Raw genomic sequence first — 25,713 nt, forward strand, 5'->3', positions numbered from 1 at the left:
GAAAAGTTGTAGTCAAAGCCCTCATCACTCACTTCTTTTTTGGTGAGTTGCTACAAAGCCCAGTGACAAAAGATTGTTTTCACTCAGAACACAGGAATTCCTGAGGAGTTCTGGACCATCTTAGGGCTTCAGGTTTTGGGACAGCTCATTTCTCATTTACTATTGGTACAAAACATCAAATACAGGCAAAAAAACCCCCCATTCTAGCTAAAATCTTTATATTTCAACCAAGACATGGGGTGTGGCAATGGGAGGTGCAAAGTATGTTTGAACACCTCTTTGTAAATCTCTCTCAGAAATGCTGACTTGGAAGGTCAGGGAAGCAATAAAATTCCAAGTAAATCTGTCGGAGGTATTGGCATCTGTTTGATACGTCACACATCTTTCTGAAGAAACGAGATTTCTTACCTTTAGGAAAACGAATCTTTTCAGAATCCTGAAAATTAAGTAGCCCCAATATATATGCAAGCCTTGGAGGGTTAATAGCATCCCATTGAATAAAAAATATGCTATGACAGGAGTCGTGGAGTAGTAGGTAGGCTGGTATAGAGTGGCACGAAGAATCCTAAAAAATAAAGATCGTTGTTACTGGTGCAAGATCTCTTCCTTATGCTATTTACACTTATGTCTAATCTCATATTCCAAGCTGATTAATATTGAAAAAGTTCTGCAAAGATGGTAGATTAATTAACAAGCCCTGTCTTAACTATATTAGGCATCTCTGTTGAAATACAGACTTCAGAAGATGAGAAATTCGAGTCTGGCATGAAAGTATTTTGAGTGAGGTTAGAAAAAGTCCCTGTTTTTCAGGCCCTGATCTTCATCTCTGTGTGGTCTAGATACTGTGCAACTCAGAGCTTGCCTATGCCTTTTTTTAGTGTAAATTCTCCCTAATCTCAAATCCACACTCCAGAGAAAATCCTACAGGCTTTGCAACAGGGCTTTTCGTTAATTAACATATGTTTTGTCCATCTTCAGACTTCCCTACTTCTATATTATTTGGGGCTTTTTGAGTCCCTTTAATCTCATCATGTTTCGCTTCCAAGCTCAAGAACTAAAGAACAAGAAACTCAGTGAAGCAGAAAGATTGCAGATCACTTGTACAGTTAATTAAAAAAACAACAATAAAATAAGAGACATCAGCGTTTCTGAAAGAAAATACTACAGGAAATTAAAGCCTTATGTTGATCAATGTTCAGGACTATTAATTTAACCAGCTTGAGTCTCTAAGGGTTTGTCCGTGGGCAGGGAGGGGCAAATTAGAGGCTGTGAATGTGAAACACATTAAACACTTTTTAAAAGATAAACATGTTAAGCACCCATGTGGATACTCCAAAACAGATTAAATCATAGCACTCCAAAGGCATGCAAGTATTTAGCAGGTTAAGATTTATTTGTCCTGACTTCATAAATTAATTGGTTCACCTAAACTTCTCTGAGTGCTCCTCAAGTGAGCAGGGTGGGGCACTACCCAAGGACTGGGTAGCAGAAAGAAGGCTCTAAAAAAAAAAAAAATTAACTACAGTCAGGTACTCTGACTTAGCAGCTACAGCAGAAGGGGTGGAATGAAAGTGAAAAGGATTTCTCCTAGTTAAGGAGTTCAGTCCCATTGAAAATGCAGTTTAACTACTTACTAAACAAGTTACATAACACATAAAAGTTTTTATTTAGGTTCAAGAGGCTCATTCAAAATTATTTTTATGTAATAGTTTTTAAAGAAAATGGCAGGTTTTGGTCTATTTTCTCACTAGCACAGTTTTCAGGTCATTTTTCCATTATAACCAACACTAAACTTTCAGGGGGAGCAGGAATGAAGTAAGAGCCTGTGACTGGATTAAATATTGCTTACCAGAAGGGAAACAGGATCATCCTGGTGATGAAGAATGCAATAGCAAAGATGACAAACAGCATGTTGCAGGTTTTCTCCCAGCGAGCATAATTAAACATTTTGGCTGCCTGCAGTGGATAAAAAACCCCCAAACATATTATAAATATTGTCTGAAATAAATTCTGCATTTTCATAAATAAAGACTCATCTTCCACCTAAGCAGGAAGAGTATTTCCTCCCAGTTTGACATGTAAAGCAATCATTTTACTGATACCTAATAAAGCAGCATCAGACCAGATTCTTTGTTTATACTTCTCCTTTTATCTTGAAGGAAAGGACTCTGCAAAGGCCTGAAGAGCAGCTCTCAGACCAGAATATAAAGTGTAATGGAAACACAAAGTGCTCTTTAGAACAGAGGTAATTCCTCATTTTTCTACCAGATTTCAAACAGACTGAATTCCAAGAGAAGCTGCTGGCTACACCTGCACATTCAGGAGCAGCAGTGACCCCTTAAACACAGGACATGCCTATTACTGACCCTCCTCTGGGCCTAATTCAGCTCCTGTCTTCTCATGTTTGAGAGCAGGAGATCTCAGTGCTGGTCTCTACCCCACTAATGAAAGCTCTAAGTGCTGCTTCTCCCCTAAATGAACTGCCCAGCTCTCCATTAGGATCCACCCTGGGCAAAGTTTTCAAGTGTGAGCAAAGCTGCAGATGCCAAGCCTAAATTTTAAACAGCATCTTGATTTTCTTTTTCTCCTTCTTTTGAGTGGCAGGGGTGGATTAAGTTGTTCTGGTACTCAAGTCCAGTTTCCATCCAACTGCTGTCCTACCAGTTGTCAACTGCTTGTAAGTTCACACAGTTAATTGGACCTAGGAGCAATTCAGGATTAAAAGCAACCCAGCAAGAAAACCTGTTCAATCTGGACCAATCCCAGGTGCACAACCCCACAATTAGTTGTTCTGATACAATAAGATAGAGTATCAGGAACAGAAATGGACAGGGACAGATAACAGCCTACAAGGGCTGCTTACACTGGCACTGCCACCAAAAGAGGTGATGAAACTGTGCTCTCAAAGCTGGTGTAATAAACTCAGGGTAGTTCTAGTGAAGGAAACACTGTGTTTGTCTTCCAAGAAATCCAGAAGTAACTCTGATCACAGTGCTCTGTGCAGAGTAGGACACTTCTTAAACATTTCTACTGATATTTAGTGCAGGGAACAGACTTTCCTTTCAGTCCAGGAGAAGAAACTTTCCTTCTGCCAGAAGATACCTGGTACAGGTTGGACTTGATGTCAGAGGCCTTTTCTAACCTCAGTGATTCTGTGATGCTGTGGGCAACCTGGTCTAATTTTATCAGTGAAACAAGAATAACCCAGGGAGGCAGCTTTATTTCCAGTCCCTGTTCTGTACTGAGGAAGTTTTCTTTTCTCATAAAGGATTCTGTAACAAAGCATAAATTACCTAGAAGCTCTTTTTTATCTTGCAAGTTACAAATCTGCATCCCTGTGGGGATAACAAGGGATCATACCAAAGTCATGGCAAAAACACTAAAATGTCACTGACACTAAAATCAAAATACCAACAACCAAAAACCTCAGGACAGGAAAAAAAGAAAAAAATAATAATAAAAAAATAAACTGGATAGCAGGGTTACCTCGAGCCAGAAATCTGCAGTGTCGTGCACAAAGATCACCAGGGTTCCGAGCCGCACATAATTGCCACACCAAGAGCCGCTCATCAACCCGATGGCTGCCAGGTGATGGACGACGTGAGCCATAAAATCCTGGGGGGGACAGAAGAAAAATAAAGATAAAGCGGATGGAGCACAGCCCTGAGAGTCCTGGACTTGTGGCATTTCCCGAGCGCTGCCCTGGCAGCCGGGATTCCTGTGCCAGGCACAGACTGATGCTGCCCTCAAGTGGCTGCTCCAAATCCAGGCTCCAGGCGTTGCTTTTCCTTACAAAAAACACCTTTTTCTCCACTCACAGGAGCGCAGGTTCAAGTCACAAACAAGCACAAGCACTTGCCTTCCGTTTGATGTCAATCCCAAGGGTAAATATGAGAGACCAGTAAAACCCAATCTCGGCCATGTAGTACCAGTACTGGGATGGCAGCAAGGTCTGTGATGAAGAAAAAACACAGTTAACTTTGAGAGCAGGAAAAATTAAATGTTGAATGAGATTACTACTTTTTTCCTTTCCTGACTTCTGCTCTCTCTGGTGAGTCTTGCTTAAAAAATTAAGTTAAATTAAATTCCTGTCCTGGGCTTCATTAAGAAGGGTGTTCTATGAGCCAAGTATTTTAACCTTTGCTCAGCCCAAACTCTCAATTCCCACAGTTCCTCCCCCACCTCTGGATTTTACCATGCTTTTTCTCCATGTTTCTGTCACAGAACTACACGCAGAGTCCTTCTGCATTTAATTACAAACAACTGCAAATAAACCTCCTCTGTTTTGGTGAACAATTAACATCATAAACTGAAATGTCAGTTATTTATGTTAAAATCCCATGGATCTGCCCAGGGGAGAGCAGAGCTTGGCTGCTCCCTTGGGTAAATACATTTCCCAGGTGTGTACCAGGAGCTGGGAAAACTCAGCTAAGAGGCAGAATTATTTGTATTCCTGGCCCCTGCCTAGCACAGGAATAAGAAGGCAGCAGGATGGAGCAGAGTTATTAAAATCAGAGTGCCTTGAAGGAACCATGGGGCCTGGAGCAGTGCAGGAGTTCTGCACTGAATCTGGGAACCCTGATAACATCTCCAGTGAGGAACTGATATCCTGGGGTGGGTGGAAATAGCAGTGGTCTGGCTGGAGGGGGAAACAGCACAGGCAGATCCCAGGGAAGTCCTGCAGCACAGGCAGATCCCAGGGAAGTCCTGCAGCAATCAGCAGCACTTCCCGAAAAAAGGCAGGAGAGGCTTCGGTGCCACACCTCTTCAGGCGGTGCCCGTGTGCAGGGAAAAGGCTGCTGTGGATTATCCCTGCCAATGGGGAAATACCTGGAACGCCTGGAGGCCACTGGCCCGATGCCCAAAAGCTCACCTGAAACGGATAACCAACCCACGTCTGCCAGATGTCGTAAAACCAGGGTTTCTGGGGAAGACACAGCAGTCAGACACTGCTCAGCTCAGCAGCAATTATCATCTTAACTCAAAAGCTTCACTACTTAAAACCTCTCTAAGTGGAGCAGGCTAAGAAGCTGTAATCCTGATAACTGTTCTCCACCAATTTCTAAAGGGAACTTACATCTCGGATTTATTATATTGTTCCCAGCTTTTTGGCTTCTTTTCAGGACACCTGAAACGTTCCAGTTCACAATTTCATCATCCAAAGCAGTGGGTGTGTGTTTTATTACTGCAATTACTCAAGATATGTTGCCACAGTGATTAAATTCGCTGTGTTTACCAGTCACACACGGAGCAGTGGTTGGGGATGATAAACAGTGTTTGGGGAGAAGGGCCAGATGAGCAGAGACACGCCGGGATCTGTTCCGCTGCTCGGGGGAAGCATTAATGACACCCCAGGCAGGGCTCACCGACTCACAAGCATCATTTCTCTCTGTTATTCCCAACTTCTGACTCAGCAGCAACACCTCAATAAATAGCTGTGAGCCCCAAAAATGCTGCCAAAATAAAATAAAATAAAATAAAAAAAGGTTTATGGCCTCCTCTGAGGAAAACCTGGCCGTGCGATGCATTTGTAGGTGTTAACAAGGCGTGTTGTAAAACCATCTGCGTGACTTCTTCAAGCTTGCCTTAAAAATACTGATTACTCATAAATTCCTTTGTCATAGAAGGTCAAAAGTTAACTTAAAAATTAAATCTCAGTGCATATTGCAGCCCATCATCCAGATTACACACACCAAAGATCTGACCCACAGAGCCACTGAAACCAGAGTCTTCCAGTGGGATTCAAGAAAATGTAGAAATTATTTTGTTAAAAACAGAGTATCAATCTTGCAAAAAGTTAACTTACATCATACAGAAATATAAATCCAACAATGGAGGATGTCAGATAGAATGAAAATCGCCAGCTGCAAAATTGAAATCAAAAAATAAGGAACAAATCATTATATTTTGTAAAGATATTGTCCTGGGCCAGAATTACTGCAAATCATTGTATATCACAGGCAATCCTCACATAAATGTGGCCTCACACTCAATTGCCACATATTAACTGTACCTGAATTATTAATATTTAAGTATTTAAGGTTTGATTAACAGCTAAATTAGGAAATTCTATTACATTATCACAATACAGATATTCTAATTGTCACGATAGCAGTAATTTTCCAGCCAGGCTTGAACTGATCAAGAGAATGACCACAACGATGTAATAAGACCCTTAAAAATTAATGTTTGAGAACACAAACATTTTCCTGAGTTCATTCACTTCATCTCTCTCAACACCAATTGCTGACAACATGGGAGCCTTGTGAATTATTAGCATCTACTGGGTTAGTTTACATCTTGCTACAAGGTCTCAATTAACTATAACCTCATCTTTGCCTAGGTGTGCCAGAATTCAGCCTGATCTAAGCGTTTTGTGCATCAAATGGATATCCAGCAAGGCAGATAAACCTCCTAGGTTTGCACCATCAGCCTGCTAACTCAGCAAAGGGAAAAACTCGAGCATCTCAGTGAACTGTGCTGCTGCTTTTACGTGTCAGAGCAGTGATTTGGAGTCAGCAATTGGCTCCTAATGACTCTGGAGCCTGCGTGGGAGGTATTGTCCCTGGGACTGGGTGTGGCTGCAGCCTCAGCCCGAGCATTCCCACTCCCACCTCTACAGGTGATGGAAAACTCCGTGCTTTCCACTCTTCCCCTCGGGACCAACAAGTCTGACCTTTCCCCTTAGCAGCTCTGCAAGACCAGTAGGAAAACACTGCAGGACTTCACAAGCAAAGAGAGGTTGTGACCACAGGGACAGGCACAGGGCCCCAGATCTGGTGAGAACTTGTCCTAGAACAAGAGGGATCCCACAGGAGCAGCTCCCAGAAAACCTACATCCATTGGAAAGGAGAAAGCACCACAAGAGCACTGCACCAAAGGATTGAGAGATGTATAAAATGAGATTGTGGTCTTTGGCAAGTGTTAATGAAATGCCAAATGAGAGAAGAGGAGGAGAACCTGTTTGGTAAAAGCAGCCTCTCCTTTCTGAGTCCCACATCCCCTGGAGGTTGATATTCCAGGAGAAAGAATGAGATGTTCAAAGACTGACAGAGTATCTTATGAGAAAAACAACAAACAAAAGATAAGGATATGGAATGTTGGAGGTGAGACAAAATAATGTGTCTCACACCTGAGAAAGAAGTCAGGAAAATAATTATAAAATTGCCACTTGATACACATGTGATAAACAACTGTTTTTCTTCTCAACTTTAAACTACCTCTCCTCAGATGATTTGAAAATAACACTACACAACAAGCACTGCCTGGACAGGAAAAGCACAGAGGTCCATGGTGGAAATTCAAAGAGTGAATAGAAGGAGAGAGTGGAACCCACAAGTAATACCTGGCTCAGAATTAACCAAGAGATGCTGGAAAACACAACACTGTGGCTTGGGACAGACTTTACACAGGGGCTGCTTCTGCCCTCATGCCTCCCATTCCAAACAAGAGGGTGTGAGTGGTGCAGTGGATATGACAGAACTGATTCTGTGTTGGCTCTAAAGTGCAAGTGGTTTTCTGAATTGGATTCAAAGCACAGAGCACCTACCAGAATGTGCCATTAGTCCCCAGCCCTACAAATATATACTGAATACATCTGGCAATAAACAGCACTTCACATGAACTCATTCTATGTGCAAGACTGCCAGAGCACTGCCTCATTCTGCATTTAGATGAGCTTCTTTATGAATTTGGTGATTAAAACCTGAAGTAAAACTCATCCAAATTCACCAAATTTTACTCAAGTGCCTTTTAAACTCTGATCCTGGCCACCAGAGAGAGCACTGAGCAACAGCTATGCAAGAGGATTTTCTGGTTTAACTTCAGGAAACTTTTCTCTTGAACTGAATGTAACAAAAAAGAGCTTAGTAGGGGAAGTTAAAGGCTGGTAAGTCTTACAAGGCAGTGAAGGTTTCATGCAAAGGGCTTCCAAATCCCCAGTGTTGCTTAACTGGGAGCACTAATAGCATAAGTATGGCTTAGATCTGGCTCATCAGATTTTCCTTGTGATTCAGAAAAAAGATCCTGGAGATTGCAGGCTTTCAAAAAAAATTTCATAACCCTCATAACACTGACTACTAGAGTGGAATAACTCTGTTCCTCTTTTTTTTTTTGCCTAGAGAATTATATTCAATTAAATTCACTGACAAAGAGCAGTGCAAGGTTCACAAAATTGCACAAGAGAAACCTGTTTGCTTCATTCTCACTCAAGCTGCCAAACAAGCTGGAATTTCAGTCTTTAGCTGTGTGTTACTAGAGACGGGCATGCATGGCAGGCAGGTCTTTTAGCAAGAGCATGAAATCTTATTGTCACTTGTGAAACCAAATTAACTGATCCCCAAAACAACAGCAGTAATAAACCATGTCAGGAGAGTTTACTTAACTCAAATCCAGATGATAGACAGAGGTGTGACTCTTTGAAGCTTATGTCTGGCAGAGGACATCACTAAATCATCATCACACTGATCAACACTGAAAATAATCTTGATAAAGTTCTCAACTTCGAGCTCTGTGCTGTACTTTTAACCCTCATTCCTTAAGCTGATCCACAGTAACACAGGTTCGATATTATAATCAGGTGAATTTTTGCCAAATGAAATTATGCTAATGAAAGCCAAATACACAGAGCATTTGAAAGTGTTTTCCACTGGTACAGTTAGTGTCAGTACCCAAAAGGGATGAGCTGTGCCCATTTGGGGATTTGCAATTTGTATGAGATTTTAGATCACACTTAAAGTGTTTAGGTATGAGGAAGTTCTCACACATAAGTGAAAAATCATATGCAGGAGGTTTTGAAACTTGTTACATATTCATTACTATCACTCAAAGCTGCTCACTTGCCCACTCTCAGCAGTGAGTTTGAGTTCCTGTTTCACACAGTATCCCATGATCAAGCTGTGGCACCTGTTCTTTAGCCTGGATACCACAATTCCTGCTCTTGAACTGACTTTGGTAAACATGACAACATCCCAAAATGACAGCATGGATACAAACAAACCAGGGTAAGCATTGTTGTTCCCCTATGATTACTGGCACACAAAATATTTTCCTATTCTCTGCACGTATTCATTTTACACTTTGTACCAGGAGCCCTTAAATCCACTATTCCACAAAAAAGAAAACTGTAAAATATTTTAAGGTCGTTTTTCCTTCCAGGAGAAACAGTTAACCTAAGCTTTTAACCATCATTTGGAGAAATGCTACTAAATTCTTTCACAACTTGTTTGTGCTTTTAGAAACCAAAACCCTCCTCAGGCAGACCCAGCCTTCTGGAAAGTGGGAACCTCAATAATTTTTTTCTAAAAGAATAAAGCAATGATAACCAAAAGCATTGTCTTTCCTTACAAAGCTTCCTGGAATTTCTGGAGCACTGTTGGGATCTCAAGGTTCCTCCGTCTCCTGAACCATTTCTCCACCAAATGGACGGTGCAGTTGCACTTTTTGGCAAGGCCTTTGATCTCTGACTGTAAGAAATGGAACAGTGTTAGCAGTAGATACACTCCAACGTCACTTTCATTTATTTTGTACTTCACAGAGCAGCTTCTCATTGTTGTAAGGTCTTCATTTAAATATATTACCAATATTAAATATGCATGGGGGGGTATTTTTGAGTAATGCTTACAAAAACCCAGGATTTTTATTTACATCAATAAAGCAGGCACAAAATGAACAGATCCACAAACTGTTCTATTGTCTTTCTGGTTACTCCTGAGAGATTCAGAGATGCAATTTTTACTGTTAGATGAGAGCTTAGTCTGGAGGGCAAAGTGCCATGTATGAACACACACGGATGTGGCACCTAAAATCTTATCTAATCATAAATATTAATAATTAGTTTACATATGAGTCTTGCAGATGAAAAGTGGCCTGGAATTAAAGTGACCTGAGCTCTGTTCTCAAATCCAAAGCAAGTCAATATATCCTCCTGAGCAAGGTACAGCCTGCCCCTCCAACAGCAGAACTAAACCAGGGGTGGAGCAAGCCTGGAGCCATTGGGGTGCCACACCTCGGGGTCTCTGCATCCTCTGTGCTCCCGAGGTGGCCAGGCCAGCCCAGACCCAGCAAAAAATAATGCTCCAGCTGCATTTTGGGGTGCTCAGTGCCCCCACCTGCAGCAGCCTGTGGGTTTCCTCCCTCTCCTCCATCCGCAAGTGCAGCAGGTGTGGGATGACCTCCCCAGGGCTGCCTCAGGAGCAAGGAGAGTGTTTGACTCATTTCTGGGGAAGTTCTTTCCTCCCAAGGGCAGGATGCAAATAGTGGGTGGCAGCAGGGCCAGTCCAGGTAGCCTCCTACCCTGGGGGAAACCTCTGGAATGTGAGAAAAAAACACCTGAGCTGCCAAGGAGGGCAGGAGTGCAAACAGCTGCTGTGTCCAGCCCACCCTGCTGGCTCTGAGCTCTCCATTTGCCACAGAGGAACTCTTCTGTTTCCATACAAGGGAGCCCACACACTCTCTACTGCCAGCCAGGCTTTCCCAGGCACTCTGGACCCCAAGCTGGACACTTAAAGGAAGCAGAGGAATCCTTCCCATGCTCTGAGGAGTCTAAAAAATGCTGTGCTTCCTTTCAGAAATCAACTGTCCAACTGTACTCAGGCAGAAGGAAGGAATGAAACTGAGACTGGGATACTTGCCCAGGGAGAGAAGAGCTCGTGTGTGAACACCCATACATCTATTCCTGATGTTATCAGGCAAAAGACAATAAAAGAATAGCAGAGTTAGGGATAGGATGCCAAGTTCCACTATCAATAATTATCAAAATCTCTTATTACTAGAAAGCACCTATTTCTTTTCAAAACCAGTGTAGGAAAACTGCAATTGTTTGGGGACTGTAGTCATGTAAGTGAATTTCCTGAGGCTGCACTCACAGTAAAGTACCTGGCTCCCATCAAAAACCAAGTTGCCTCATTTTTGGAGATGACAAGCATTGGCTAGTCTTTTTTCCTTGCTCAATTTTAAAAACAAACAGTATGGTAATAGAAGGATTGCTTTTCTTTCTCACATAAGCCATTTCTTTCTTACGTAAGTATACAGCAACATAATGGATCAAAAGGCTTCCATGCCAGTATTCTGATATTATTGCCTGCAGTCAATATGACCCTGCTTTCCAACAACAGACATCAGCTGAAGTTTCCTCCGGGCAGAATGAGTTAAAGATGGAACACTAATCTTCACTGGAAATATTATTAACAGTCTAACCTAGAACAGCATGCCAAAAAATTAAACATCTTAAACGTATTTTCTGTTTCAGATGCCATATACCCTTGTCAGCAGAACAGCAACAAAAACCCAAATAAATTAAGTCATCTGTCAATCAGCTGGAACACATCCCATGATGTCATTGCTGAGAGTTGATTGAAACAGTAAGAGTGGGATTTTCCAAAAGCAAACCGAGTTTGGGAGAATGAGAATCCTTACTTGGGATGGATGTCTTGAGCACTCCCGGAAATAACTCTCTAACACGGGATTAGGCTGTGGCTTCACACGTCTTACATTCTTTATGCCCAAGGCTTTTGCTAGAGGCCTAGCAATATATCTGAAAAGACACATCAGGAAAAGCTTTAGAAATACAACACAGTTACAAGACCTTGGCTGTTCTCATGCCAAGAAATGAAGAAAACAAATCTGATACAGTTTAATCTGCCATAGAATGTGCCAGTGCACTGGGGAAAAGGGATCTCCCTCTGTCTAATCCCAAGAGGGAACCACAGCTTATCAGCAGCTATACAACAAAACTCAAGGACTCCAGTTTGTGGCCATGAAATGCTCAATAAAACTCAAGGAAACATTCTGATTTTTGTGTCCATCAGAGGGGTGTTGGAGTTGAGTGAAGGGAGACTGGGCAACTTCCTCCCAGTGGCAAAGTCACTTGGCACCTCCTTCACTGGGCCACCCCCACCCAGGCTGGATCCAGCCTGTGGCACACAGCCATACCCTGAGACTGGTGGATTCTCTCTCCCTTCCCTTTTCCAGCCCAAATGGCTGCAGAGTGTGCCAAAGCTCTGCCCTCCTGCTTGGGCAGGGTGCTCAGAAAAGCTCCCTCCCTCCTGCTGCTCTCAGCCATTGATTCCTCATTGCTCAGAGCAGTGGTCAGCTTCCCTCAGGCTCACTGCAGCCAGATGTGTGGGCTAATCACCCTCAGCAGTCCTTTCCAACAGCACTGCAAGTGAGACACACTTGGGCAAGAGTTTGCTCAGGGGACACTGGGAATTGGTTATGAACATATGATCCAAATTACTTCTGATTTCCAGCATGAATGATCTTATCTGCTTCTGGTTTAAGTCTGTCCAACTTACGACATTCCAAATTTCCTCATTCTGTGCTGAAATAATTATAAAAACTTACTAATCACATTTTTAAGAGGAAAAGAAAGTAAAGCAAAAAAGGTACAAATAAATAAGTCAAAACACTGTAAATCTTAACAAGATTGTAGCTTTCTTCTGTGCAGCCAACCTTTGCCTGTCCCCTAAGATTCCAGCTGCAGAAGCAATCCATTTTTGGTGCCAAAGTGAGGGGGGAAAAAAGGAACCAGCTTTACTAGATCTGCATGAAATGTTCACTTTGAACGAAACTTTGAGATCCCTCCAGTCTGCTTAGCTTGGCCACAGAGAGACACCTGGGATCCATCAGCCTCACACGAATGTTCTGGTGCAGGACCAAATGAGAGGTTTGGTTGAGAGGACCAATCTCTCCATCCTTCCATTGAAAGAGAAAAAGGAAACCCAAATGGTTTAGAATTAATTGTATCTCTGGTGAAAGGAGATAATCAGAAGTATCCAAATGCTGTTCTAGAAAAGCTGGATAGAAATATTTTCCCTCTGTATTGGACCACAGCCACACGCACCTAATAATGAAAATATTTTTCACCTGCTGTGTTATCTGTATTAGATCTTTCTAGCAAACCACCAACTAATCCTCCTTTATAAAACATAACATTCATCTACAGATCTCTCATTTTCAGCATTAATGAGGATTAACATCAGCATCAAGTTGCATTTCTGTTTCTTACCTTTCACTGAAGAATCTGATGATCAGCAATACAAGAGCATATGGGATTGTGGCATACAACTGATGAGGTTTGGGAAAGACAAGTCCATCACGGTCTACAAAATCTGCCCACGTGCAGTTGATGGGCATCCAGATATTCTCCCACCAGAACCAGCTGTTGAGGGTCTTTAGTATGTATGCCATGCTGAGTAAATAAAGAGAGAATTTCATTTATTCCTCATGTATTAAAGAGAAAATTTATGAAAAACCCATATCGAACCTTGTTGTGTAAAGCCAGTAAAGTCAGTGTTCTTAGGGGGGTAAAAAAAAACCATACAGGAAATTAAAACCCTCCTGGTTTAGAGGAAGGAGTGGGAGTATAACCCAGCAGAAGATAAAATAATAAAGCCAAATTTTGATCTGATATAAAGGAATACAGGGCCTTTGAAATCTGCACAGGGAGGTACCTGCTGCCTCCTTTCAGTCACTCACACTGCACTGATTAGTACCTGGTCAAATCTCCTGCAACACTAATTATCTATCATATTAATACTAATGAGAACTGATCTTCCTGAGGCTGCCTGCCTCTATAAATTAAATATAAGTGGGAGGAAGAGTGGAAAAGAGATGAGAAAGTCCAGGGAGTGCCTCAATTCCATAGTAATGAGGACATTTCACTGATGAATTACTGCTGTTTAATATGCTAATGGATATATGCCCTGAATTTGCAAACACCTGTGCACAGGAACAAGTAGGGAAAAAAAACCAATAGTGCATAGCAAACGTTTTCTGGGAATTGTGGGAAATAATGATTTAACTGTGACCAAAACCTAGATCAGGAACAAATGTCTAAAATCAGTTCTGGAAGAAAAAAAAAAAAATCACTTTGACTAAAGTATTTAATTCTTGTAAAAGCCTACTTTTTAACAACTTTTGTGGTCTACATTATATATTTAGAAATTGCTGTTCTCTCTCATTTATTTGTAATGACTTTACAGTACAAACATATTATACATCCTATAAAAATATCTTAACATTGAAGAAAAATAGAAGTTACTATAACATTTTCCATAAGGCTGAAACACAATTTTTCCATGATTTCTAGGAAACAGTAAATTTGAATTACTTTTTCCATGCTAAAATTTTCCGTAAACCAGGAAAAACATGAGGAAATAACTGATTTCATTGAGACATAGCCTTGATGAGGAAACAGTTGAGCTCAGAGGATGATTTTGACCAAATCTTTGTCTCATCAGAAGATCTGCCAGTGATATCTCTGTACAGGATTATGAGACAAGATCAAACCATGCCAAGGTCAGGCAGCACTTCAGGCTTTTTCCTGTTCTTCCATATCTGAGCAAAGAACAGGATTTTAGTTGTGCCTGCAGCTGGCCCAGGACACCATGCCCAGAGCATCCCACTGGCATTCCAGACCTGGACACAGCTTTAATTAACACTGGGGCCCACGTTAATTAACAGCCAAACAACCATTGCTGATCCACACTGGAGCAGGTTTGTGAAACAGTGACCTGTACCCATCAAACAGAGCTGGTTAACAACACTGCAAATCCATTTACTGGCCAAGCACAGTAGTCAGAATTGAACTATTAATAACCCAGCCCATTTAATCTTTTTTAAATGCAGGAAGGGGACAGTAAAAACCTCCTGAATGAATCGTGTGTGTGTATAAGCAAATGCAAAAATGAAGGAGGGAGAAATCACAATTGTTCCCGCACTGAGACTTTATATGCCAAGTTTCAGCCTAGAGCAATGTTTTACTGCTGAATTATAAACTCCTGGAAGTGGGGATTTATACCGGGGCTGCTAACAGACCCTAAACAGCAGCTTGCAGGCGCCATCCTAATGAAGCAAGGCTTTGAAACATGACATTTTGGGTCAGACAGAAAGGCTTGCAGACAATAGAAGACCAGGGGAGAGAGCCTTGTTACACAGTTCTGCTTCCTAATATATCTATATTTTTTAACTAGACTGTGCACTGCAAGCTATCACAAACTGTAATAAAAACAGGCCAGTCTGTTACAGCACAGTGGAAGGAGCACTCTCAGTTGCCTTGTGGTGACTTGGGCTGGGACTGAACATGCACCCAAAACATTTAAACCTTAGAAAACCCCAGTAGTGCATAATTTCTTATTGGATTCCTGGGATCTCACTAATTGATGGTTTTCTTCCACACATGGATGCCTCACCATATGATTACCTCTTAAACTAGCTAATATAGCACTATTAAACTAAGCTCATAAGTACATGGTTAATCTTAAAATATAAGGGAACTCTGGGATTTGAGGACTGATTCCAGAGTTCATATATTTCAGGGGAAATCTTTCCTCACAGATTTATCAAAAGGTGGGTTCTCTGAAACTCTTCCTTCTGTAATACCTGTATTTGTACAGGACTGGACTGGCCTGGCCCATGAGGGTTTGACCATCCCTGATGAACATTGCCCAAGTAATTCTGACTTATGATGAGAAAACAAATGATGAGATTCCAAATCTGTCTGCAGCCTATTCTTAGGTTTCATTACCCTTAAACTGGATGTGTTCACTGCAGCAAATCAGGCCATTCATTCCCTGGGAAATCTTGAAGATTTCCATCTTTGTAACCGCAGCAGTGAAATAGTTGGGCTGCTCTCCTGCCTCCCTTCAGCTCTCCTCACAAGGAGCACCTGGGAGGTGAGGAATTCCTCACAAACACTGACCTGAGCAGGAGCAAGGGAGGCAGCCGTGGTCACCAGTCCCAGAGCTGAAGATATTGCATTTCACAAGTGGGTGGTTTTTCACTTGCACCGTCACTGGTTGTTTTCCTCTCCTGCAAACGTGGCTTTCAGAGAACGGGCAGTGGATGCAAAGGTCAAGCTTGGCCTGATTTGGGACCAGCTCTAACTAAAAACTTTAAATTCTACTCAGCCTAAACCTCCTATTGCTGAGTGCTGAGCTCAGAGCTGCTCCTCACAGCCTGTGGCAGCACCAAGCAAGCTGAGAAACCCAACAGTGAGTGACTCATTCTGCCCAGCCTAGGGTGAAAAACCTCTGCCTCTTCCCAGATCCCTACCCATGGACCAGCACTGCCAGGAGCATTTGCATTGAAAAAACTGGAATCATTGCTCTGGAAGGGGCTAAAAGTCAGTCAAAAATAAAGATATTTTTAAAAACTGAAGTTCCTCTGCATCTCAGGGATTAAATACTTTCAGAAAAGAAATCAAATCACCTCCCTGCTACAGAAGGATCACCTCTGTAGCTTAATCTAGTTTTAATGGGCTAGTGCAAAACAGGAAAATCAGGAATGATTACTTCAAGAACTGCATCCTTTATAATTAAAGGAAAGCCCACACAGCTGGGAAGTACCAATGTGAAGTTTCTTTCAAAGCTCTGTTTCTTGGATCCTGGATATATTCAATAAAGAAAGCCCTCATATTTTTAATGTTATTAAGCAAAGAAAAAAAAGGGCAAATTTAGGTTTGACAAAGATATGTGGCTGCATTTTACAAAACAAATCCAGGAGCTGCTTTGAAGTGGAATTTCTGGCTGCTGCAGTCTGAGGAATTAATAAAAAGAAACTGAGCCAAAGCTGTGATTGTATTCTCTGCACAAAAGCTCTTGCTTGCAAAAACTGCATTTCCAAAGCCAGGACTAAGAGAAGGCAATATCCAGGTTTGCAGGATGTATTAGGAGGATTTCCTATCCTTATTTACTGAATGAATTACAAAACCCAATGGATCAACAACACAAACATGGAAGTGAATGTAACCTTAATTCTCCTAAGCATCCCTTTAGTCTCCTCAGTGAGGCTCCAGAGGTGTAACAGGGAAAGACTGAAATCAGCAAAAAGCGAGAAGAACATAATTCTCCTGTTCCCCTCATAATTTGGCAGAACTGGCAAAGCTGGTGCAGTGACAGTTGGGAAAAATCAAGCCTCAGATACAAAAACAGATAGCAAAGCTGTTCCAGGCTGTTCATCCTCAACATGAAATAGAAGTGGTTTAAAAGAGCAACTAGAGATCAGATCCACCATATCACAGAATTTGGTTTTGCTAAAGACTCAGCAATATTTCCAGGAGTTAACATGCAAGTTCCAGCTGCAGATTTGTGTTCTACTACAGACAGACTTTCTTTTGGACATTGTGTGAAGAATCCCAACTGCATCTACACCATGAAACAGCTGGACAGATGTGGGTCCTGCACACTGAACTGTGGTTTGTGGAGGGAGGGACTGAAGGAAGGATGCTGCATTGATGCTGCCACCTCTTCGGCATCCTGTCTTATCTTGTCTGTGCAAGTGGCAAAACACGATCCCAGTTGAATTCTCCACAACCCGAGGCAGGGCTGGCTGACACCTCTCCCAGCCCACACACAGCAGCAGTGGCAGCACGGGATAAAGGAGCTGCTGGATCAGAGTTTCTTACAACAAAATCTCGAAATATCGAATTCAAACAGCTGAGTTAAGGTTGCTGTGAGACCTTTAACGTCACATTTACTCCCTGGCTTGTACAAATCTCAACTGTAAACACTTTAAGTGCCTCGTTACAGGGCAATTACAGCATTTTGCTTCTTTTACTGTTCTTTCACATTACCTTGTAACTTGGGTACTATATTGAGCAAGCAAAAATAGCACTTGGAATAAATCTCAATTAAGGTGGCAAGTGAGTTTTTATTTTTCCCCTGTTCTCTGGGAGGAAAAAAAAAAGAAACCACAAAAAAGTGAACCAGACTTCTTTGAAATAATTCATTTTCTGGGTGAAAGTCACCATGCTCCTTCTCTGCTTAAAGGTAAATCATTTTTGAGCAGCTAAAATGATTTTAGGTGATGGCAGGCTTCTGAGGAAAGTGAAATACAGTTCTCTCACTGTACAGTTACAGTGAAAACTATGTCCACTTTTAAGCTTTAAAAATCCGTAACATGAATAGAGTGGAATAAAGAGCTATGAAATAACTCAAGTAATTGCAAGAATTCTGAGATGAAAAGTAGTTGTTGGTAAAAAAACTAACCCTATCCAAGCTGGAGGTTCTTAATAGATGATTAATTCACAAAAAGTTTGAACAAACCTAAAGGAGCAACAATTGTTGCTTTGAGAACTTAGTAATGCTTATCAGAATTTAAATTATGAGACTTGTCTTCAAATTTTTACCATTGGGGAAAGATGCAAAAATAATTATTTTTTGCAGCTTACCAAAACTTCCTTTGAAATACAAGCTTGAAGTCTAACTTAAAATGCTAAGATCCATAATGGAGATTTTACCAGAGTTGTGTCACTTATTTCAGGTGAGAGTTAAGGGCAGAGGAGAACTGAGCAGCACAATGTGCACAGAGTCCAGGACAAGCAGTGGGAGCACAGAGGTACCACAGAACGTGTGGAGGCAGCAGAAAAGTGAGAACCAGAGAGGTGACCTGAGGGTGGAGAAGCTTTTGGCTTTTCCACCCTCAGTGAATGACTCAAGATTTTAAATTAGCCCTTGGAAGGCAGGAAAGGGACAGGTTTGGTGCATTTGCACTCTGGAGAACTCTGTTTGCAGCTTTTTGAAACAGAATCTTCAGCCATGGTGTGCACAGGGGCTCACACTTGGCCATCTATTGATGATCTCCACACCACCCTGAGCCAGCAGCAGCTGAGCCAAGTCTGCTGTGCATCACCATTCCCAGCTCCCTCCTGTGCAGTTCAACCTGCCCAGACATTCCCCACCCACAAAGACAACTGGAGGAGGAGCCAGAACGGAACTGGTCTTTCATTATTTCAGCTGCTCTGACATCCTTTTCAAGTCCTAACAAATACAAAGAGAAATTTTCAGCTAAAGCACAGCCTCTTCATCAGTGGAAGCACCCAGTTGAGATAGGAAGGTAGTGAAAAATAGAGATACATTACAACAACATGATTTGGGCTTCTTCCATCTGAATGTTGTGCTGTTATTATGAAATAATCCTTTCCGGCAGCTTCTTTAGGTGTGTTATTTATAGCTTTTTCAGAGCTTCAAAAGTCTTATTTAAAGAACCACCAAGCGTCTGTTAAACTGAATTTCTTAAAGGACTTTTTTCTTGTCTTAGCATTTTATATATAAAAACAATTTAGAAGTAGTTTTTTTTAAGCTACTCAGATTTAAGGGGGTTTTTTTCTCTTCTATAATCTTGCCTATATCATTAGTTAACATTTATTCCTGTTAAGAAAATTTCCTCTCTTCTAGTTCAGAATGAAGTGCTCTTACAAGCACTTAACAGGATAATGGTACAAGAAGTAGAAAGTCAAAGCTACTACTGTAACCTGTATTGTCTTTTTTTTCCTTTAATAGAAAGCAGTTCTCATAGGCTGAAATATTTAATGGCAAAATACAAAATCTCATTAATGTCATTCCATTCTTTATCTGAAGACTACCCATAAGAGTTACTCTACTCCTCCCTTATAAAACAAGGTTAGAGACCAACACATGCTGACAATTCAGAACAGAGACTGATGTAAGGAGAGGGAGAAAAATCCAACAAAACATACCAGGGTAGGGAAAAAGGGCAGAAAAAGGAACTCTTACCTTTCTGATGTTGCAGTCAAAAAGACCAGAAGTACATTAGCAGGGAAGAGGCATCACACTCACTACTCTGATCGAGGTAAACACGCCCTATCTCCAGAACCCTTTCAAATTCTTCTGAGACCCACCCAGCAAAGCTGCACTTCAAGATTTCTGACTGAAGGCAATCCTGATGTCATCCACATCACTCCGTGAAACTCGGCAGCAGCAATCCCAGCGCCTTCCCTGCTGGTTTCAACACAGCAAATGAAGAAATGCTCCACGTCACGTGGGGTTTGTTGCACGATGAGAATTTGTCTCACCGTGTATTGCTCCACACACACACACACTGGAGGATGCTGAGCCTGCTGAGGGTGCAGAAAAGGGAGCACCAAAAACATCACTGCACTCTGACAAGTTTTACATCAAGTGTGGGGTTTTTAATGAAGTTAGAGAAAGGTTTCTACTCCTCTTGGCCACTCTCAGCAATACTTCCAGCCTCAAGCCACTGAATGTTTTACAAGTGCTCCAGTTCCTCAGAAGATCTAAAATGGAATTTCTTCTGCTTTAGGAATTTCAGAAAGCGCACACTGAGCATGTGTTTGGTTAGAGATACCATAGAAACATGTCAGTTTCACTTAACCTATCTGATTGTTTAATTTCTTTTCTAATTCCATGTCTAAGGAATCACGCTGAAAGTCATTCCTCAGCAGCTCTCACCAGTTCCAAATAACAGCCTTCAGAAGTGCTGGCATTACTTTGCATTCTGGTGGACACATTAATGTTGTTGCAAAGGGAGAAGAGAACCTCACAGAGGAGCCAGGAGCAGAGAACCTTTTATTAGCCTTTTCTTCCTGCCTGCAGTCAGCAAACAGCAACCCAGGAAATGGGACCAGACTTGTCAGAGTTGAGCCAAAGCTCCCTCTCAGCCAACACTCTTTTAGAAGGAAGCCAGGAGCAGATGGCTATGGAAGAACACAAGAATGGAAGAAACACAAAATAGTATCTGATAAAGCCCCCAGCCATCAGTCCTTTGGGGCTCCGAGACTTCTTAAACCACAGAAGGCGTCTGTGGAAATAATACTAGAGAAATTCCCTCCTGCAGGCCTTCCTTCCCACAACTCCTTCTGAGCATATTGTAACTTCATCTGAATCTATAAGGCTGCCACCAAAGAAAATGTGACTCAGGCAATATTTGGAACCTCTTCATCTATTTCCCCTCATGAGAAAAGCATGGGTTTCTTCATACAGCATTTCTTTAATTTTAGGTCTTCTATCCTGCAGCTACTGCAAGTCTTTGGTCCTCCCATAAAACTGGGAGCAGTGTTCAATCACCTGATGCACCAGAGAAACATTAAACATGAAAGGGTATTCCAGAAAAGATTATGGCTTGGCTGCTGCTTTAAATGATCTCCAAACTTTCCCACATCTGAACCAGGCACTGCTGTGAACCAAGCAGAAGATTTAGGAGCCCTGTGCCAATTAGGGAAGCCTAGAGCAAACTGATTCATACATCACTTGGCCAGCACTGGGCCAGGAATAGAAGAGGTAATTGGCAGCAATATCTTTCTTATGCCTAAAACCACAATTTCTCCACTGTTACGGTAAATGGGGAAAAAAAAAAAGTTTGTGTGACTGGAGCAAACGTGAGACTGCTACAAAAAAAGAAGGGAATACATGTTTTTATATCTTCTTTGAGCTGCATTTGTTAGGCTGGCACCACCTACATAGGATACTATTACAAGATTAAAGATATTCTATGGTAAATAACAAGCTAATCATACCCCCTTGATTAAAGTGCCCACTGACCTTACAATTATCTCTGCACCTCCATAGTGCTTATCCTTCAGGAGTCTTAAATTTGAATGCTGGGAAAAAAAAATCAAACCAAAAAACACCTTAGTCTGCACATCTCACTGAGAAAATAAAAATTTAAAACCTATTTCTTACTCACACCATAATATCTCATTCACTGGACAATTAAATATAAATAAATACAATAATATAACTAAATATAACCAGATAATAGAGATGTGTATTTGACTCGATTATTTTACGTATCACCAGGAATTATGTATGTTCTCAGTAAAAAAGCATTACAACAGAGTAAGAAAAATTCCCTTCTTTCAGCAAATGTCACAAAATGTCCCTCTTTCTTTTCCAGCCAGCTGAATTCATATAATAAATTACAGTGAATCCACAGAGTGGGTGTGAGCTTTCAGCTGAGGTTCCAAGCAGTTACACAAGAGAGTTTATAGTATTAGTAAACTTTCTCACTAGAAAAAAAAATCCTCTTGGCAAATCTTTGAGACTGTATTAAATCTTAAACTTCTAGAATCAGAGCCATTGTGTGTGATGGCACCTGCAGAGGGAGAAGGAAAAAACCCAAACCACCAAAACCATCCCAAAAAACCCTAAGGGTTTATTTTGTTTCCCTTCACATTAAAAATAAATAAATAATATATTTTTTAAAAAAATTTAAAAATCCTAGAATTAATCTGGGGAGCCAAAAATAAGTGTTCTAAATATATTGTCTATTTGTACCTAACCATTTCTTCTAACTGATTATCTCAATGGCAGAGCGTTAATCAAATTTCAGTCATAGGTATACATGGAGTAGAAGTAGGAATCAATTTGATCTAATAATCATTTGCACTCTGAATTCTCTCTTCACCACCATCTCCTTGCCATCAGGAATTCCTTCAAGATTAAAATAAAAAACCTTGACCTTGACATTCCTGGACCTTCTGCTCCTCAAGAATCAACAAAAACCTGAAAATGAATCATTCCAAGTGACGTGTCACAATATCATAACTCAAAACCTTGCAATCTTAGTTTAAAACCCAAGATCTTTCTTCTCACAGGAATTCACAACTTCTCCTAATATACCAGCCCTCCCTTACGTAAAAGGAATGAAAAAGTCTCCAAAAATCTTTCAAAAAGCTTTTTCCTCAAGATGTTTCTTCCTAGTATGACCTGATTCATAATCCAGATCCTTACAGGGAGAGGTTCACTAAGGAGAGGCTCATTACTAATCAATTAGTTATGCCATCTATCATAAATAAAGACCAGATACCTGATTTTGAATGCAGCAACCATTGTGGCAATAAATATTCATCATCCATGAATGCCACTACAGGACCAAATAAGGAAAACTTGAACACACAGGTTGAAATCTTATAATAATTTAAATCTTTTGGAATTATTGTTTCAGAACTTGATTCCCATGAATTTTAGCCAGAAAGAAAATCCGCTACTTTGAGAATCTGGGCTTTAAATAATAAATAAGGAGGAAGATGAGTTGGATGAAGTGGGTGAAGAGAGGACGTCAGGAGCAATACTTAGAAGGATAAAGTTAGTGAAGAGAAGGAACATACTCTACTGCTGATCCACTCTGCCTTAGGAAAAAAGGCTCCAGGAAATGTTATTACCTGGGGACTGCCTTCCAACCAATTTCTCTCCCACTCTCAACCACCAAGGGCCAGGAACACCACAATTATGCTCTCACAAACCCTTGGCTGTGTTCCATTTAAATTCTGAACACACTGTCTATCAATAAGCCACCTGGACAGGAATCAAGAATCCTCTCCCACCCAGGGGCACAGAAATGTGATTTGCTAAAGAGTTCATCTGCTCAGTTTGGTTGTGACACACTCTTTATGCAAAATCCTAATTGTTTTATCTTTAAATAATCTTGGGTGAGAAGGCTTATTTTCCTTTCCCTTGATTTAGCAACAACCTGTCCATACTTGCTAAAATCCTTTGTTAACCAGAAACACCAGAAAAGTCAAATATAACTGCTTATCTATACAAGGAACTTCCACCAATTTTGTTCCAATACATTTGCAAAGGCAAAATTGACATTTTCCTCTGCACCTACAGCACTGCCAATTCACCCAGACAACACTCCTGTGTGCCCACTGTCTGAAAATGCAGGAGACTAAATCACACAATCTTCTGGCTGCAACAATAAGATTTAACAAATAATCCAATCAAATCAGAGAACTTCTTAATCCATTTCCAACAACATAGGATAAAAAAAAAAAAAGATGCCTTGCTGATCCTTGGAGCTGGAAGCACTGGTTTAACAACAGTATGAAAATAAACCTCAACAATTTGTAAGACTTGCACGTAAGACAATGCTGCAAACATTGTTTGAGCAGATTACTTGGAGACGCTTGGAGCAATAATCTTTATCCATCCACAGAAAACATAAAATATGAGCATTTGCTTGGTGACACTGAAAGACAATTCCTTTGATGCTTCACACTCAACAATTCCTACACTTCTGCATCAGCTCTTAAGTGACAATTACAGCAAACAGTGGCATCATGCTGGTCAGTAATTTGAGCTCAGGTGAATTAAGAGGGACCAGTGCTCTGTTGAAGATAACCAAGTACTGGATTCTCCCTTGAGGAGATAAAGAATTTCTTTAAAAATTTGGTTGAGTTTGCTATTTGCCGCTTAATGGGTCCTTGCCTAACTTTCACAGTAGCTGTAATGGTGTCAGCAGAAAGGCAAAATTTCTTGAAGAATATAAATATTATCAAGGAAACCAAGTACTAGAGATAGAGTTATCTATCTCTAGAGATAGAGATAGATATCATTAGTTTCTGTTTCAGTTAAACCGCTGAATGAAAGAGCCATGAAAGGTCTGTAGTGACAGAGTTACTCCAAGATCTGACAAACCCTGGAAGGTGACACTTGAACATACAGCTTTTTTCTTTCCAGAAAGGAAAGATATAAGGACATAGGATTTTGTAACTTGTCTTTTTTACTTAATCAATTTATATTCCTTTGTAAAATAGACTTCAAATTATTATTCATGCACTAATATATGGCTATTACGTCCTCCACTTCTAAATTCCACAGAAAATATTATTTTTTAACTCTCAAGAATTAAAATGAGATGAGATGCGGTAGATACTTGGACAATTCCAATTAGCAGCTACAAGTCCTGGCAATTTCAGAATATGGACTTGCAAACCTTTCCTACAAACTTTAAGGAAGTCAACATTCAGCAGTGCTCACTTTTGATGTTGTGTGGGCTGTTTTTCCAACAATTCACTTTTTTCTTTTTCAAATCTGCCCCCCCAGAAGGACACTGCTGACTGTCATGTTTTGCAGTACAGGCAAAGTAGGAACCAGAAATAACTAAGGATATCGTAATTCTCCATGCAAGATTTTTACCATAAAATACATTTTATCCCCTCCATTCATGATGTAAGCCAGCACCAAGCCAGCTGGTCCATTTAAGAGCATGTCTGTCAGTTATCAGCAATAAATTAATTTACACAACATTTAAGAAGGTAATGACAGAGAAAAGCTTAAATCCCTGAGATGTTTCTCAACTAAGTCCAGGTCCATGCCTGCTGTGGAGGTAGGGACAGTCAAAGACTCCCTGCCATCCATTCTGGCTTCTAACAAGGTTTCAGAGTGAACCAGGCAGCCCAGAAGAAAATACAGCAAGAGTTTACAAATTCATTAGGATAGCTCTAAGGCAAAACACACAGAAGTAACATTGTTATGACCACAATATTTTCACTCCTACTGACACGGTGATAAATCTCTGATACTGACTTCAGAAACCACCCCAGACTGACTCTGGAAGAAGTACAAACAAAGCTTATCCTGCAGTGATAAACCAGGGAACAACCAAGGCTCCCTATTCCCAGCTTTACAAGGGTACTGCAAGCATAGAGGTTCCCAAGGTTGGTTTTTATTCTTGTATTACAGGATTAAAACTTGTACTACGAGTCTTAAAAGTAGAATGGAAAGCAGCCATAAAAATATTGGAGAAAATCCAGTTTGAAGAACCACAATCCTGGAACCACCTGGATTCAACTGTAGCTGCAGTCAAGCTCTACAAACATCAGTTACAAAGTTAAAAAATGTTCTTTTTAAAAAGCACATCCTGTAAGCAACTTCTAGTGCTAACTGCTTACCTCATTAAAGCTTAACTTATTCTATTGATGTTGAAGCAAACAAGTGCATTAATGGCAAACTGTGAACATTTCAGATCAAAAACTGTCTCCACACAGCTCACCTGATTTGTTCAGTGTCTTGCTTTGAAAGAATACAAGAAAAGTTGACAGCTATCAATACCCAAAGGTAAGGCACATTGATGTCCTGGTAATCACTGCCCTAATTCCCAAGTTCTAAGTTAACATTGGTAACAGGTTCTGCAGTTAATTAATTTGCTCTAGCACACGAAATAACAGCT

At 40.9% G+C, this 25,713-nt stretch overlaps 1 protein-coding gene across 2 annotated transcripts in view; it reads right to left on the bottom strand.

The window, feature by feature from the left end:
• The window catches only part of CERS3 (ceramide synthase 3), a gene marked incomplete at both ends in the record, with an annotated part of 31,935 nt that extends 12,329 nt beyond the window's left edge, over positions 1 to 19,606 (bottom strand). Inside the window, 10 exons of one of the 2 annotated variants that reach the window (XM_083871391.1) lie at positions 409 to 565; positions 1,850 to 1,956; positions 3,487 to 3,615; positions 3,860 to 3,952; positions 4,874 to 4,924; positions 5,807 to 5,864; positions 9,346 to 9,464; positions 11,416 to 11,533; positions 13,007 to 13,189; positions 19,515 to 19,606. In XM_083871391.1, coding sequence (XP_083727517.1) covers positions 409 to 565; positions 1,850 to 1,956; positions 3,487 to 3,615; positions 3,860 to 3,952; positions 4,874 to 4,924; positions 5,807 to 5,864; positions 9,346 to 9,464; positions 11,416 to 11,533; positions 13,007 to 13,188 — 1,014 coding nt within the window. Of the gene's footprint in view, positions 1 to 408; positions 566 to 1,849; positions 1,957 to 3,486; positions 3,616 to 3,859; positions 3,953 to 4,873; positions 4,925 to 5,806; positions 5,865 to 9,345; positions 9,465 to 11,415; positions 11,534 to 13,006; positions 13,216 to 19,514 lie in introns of those variants that run through there. The other variant, XM_083871390.1, reaches the window with a different exon arrangement.
• Positions 19,607 to 25,713: the final 6,107 nt, after the last annotated feature.

The sequence above is a fragment of the Zosterops lateralis genome (assembly GCF_965231275.1).
Source record: "Zosterops lateralis genome assembly, chromosome: 13".
NCBI classification, from domain to species: domain Eukaryota; kingdom Metazoa; phylum Chordata; class Aves; order Passeriformes; family Zosteropidae; genus Zosterops; species Zosterops lateralis.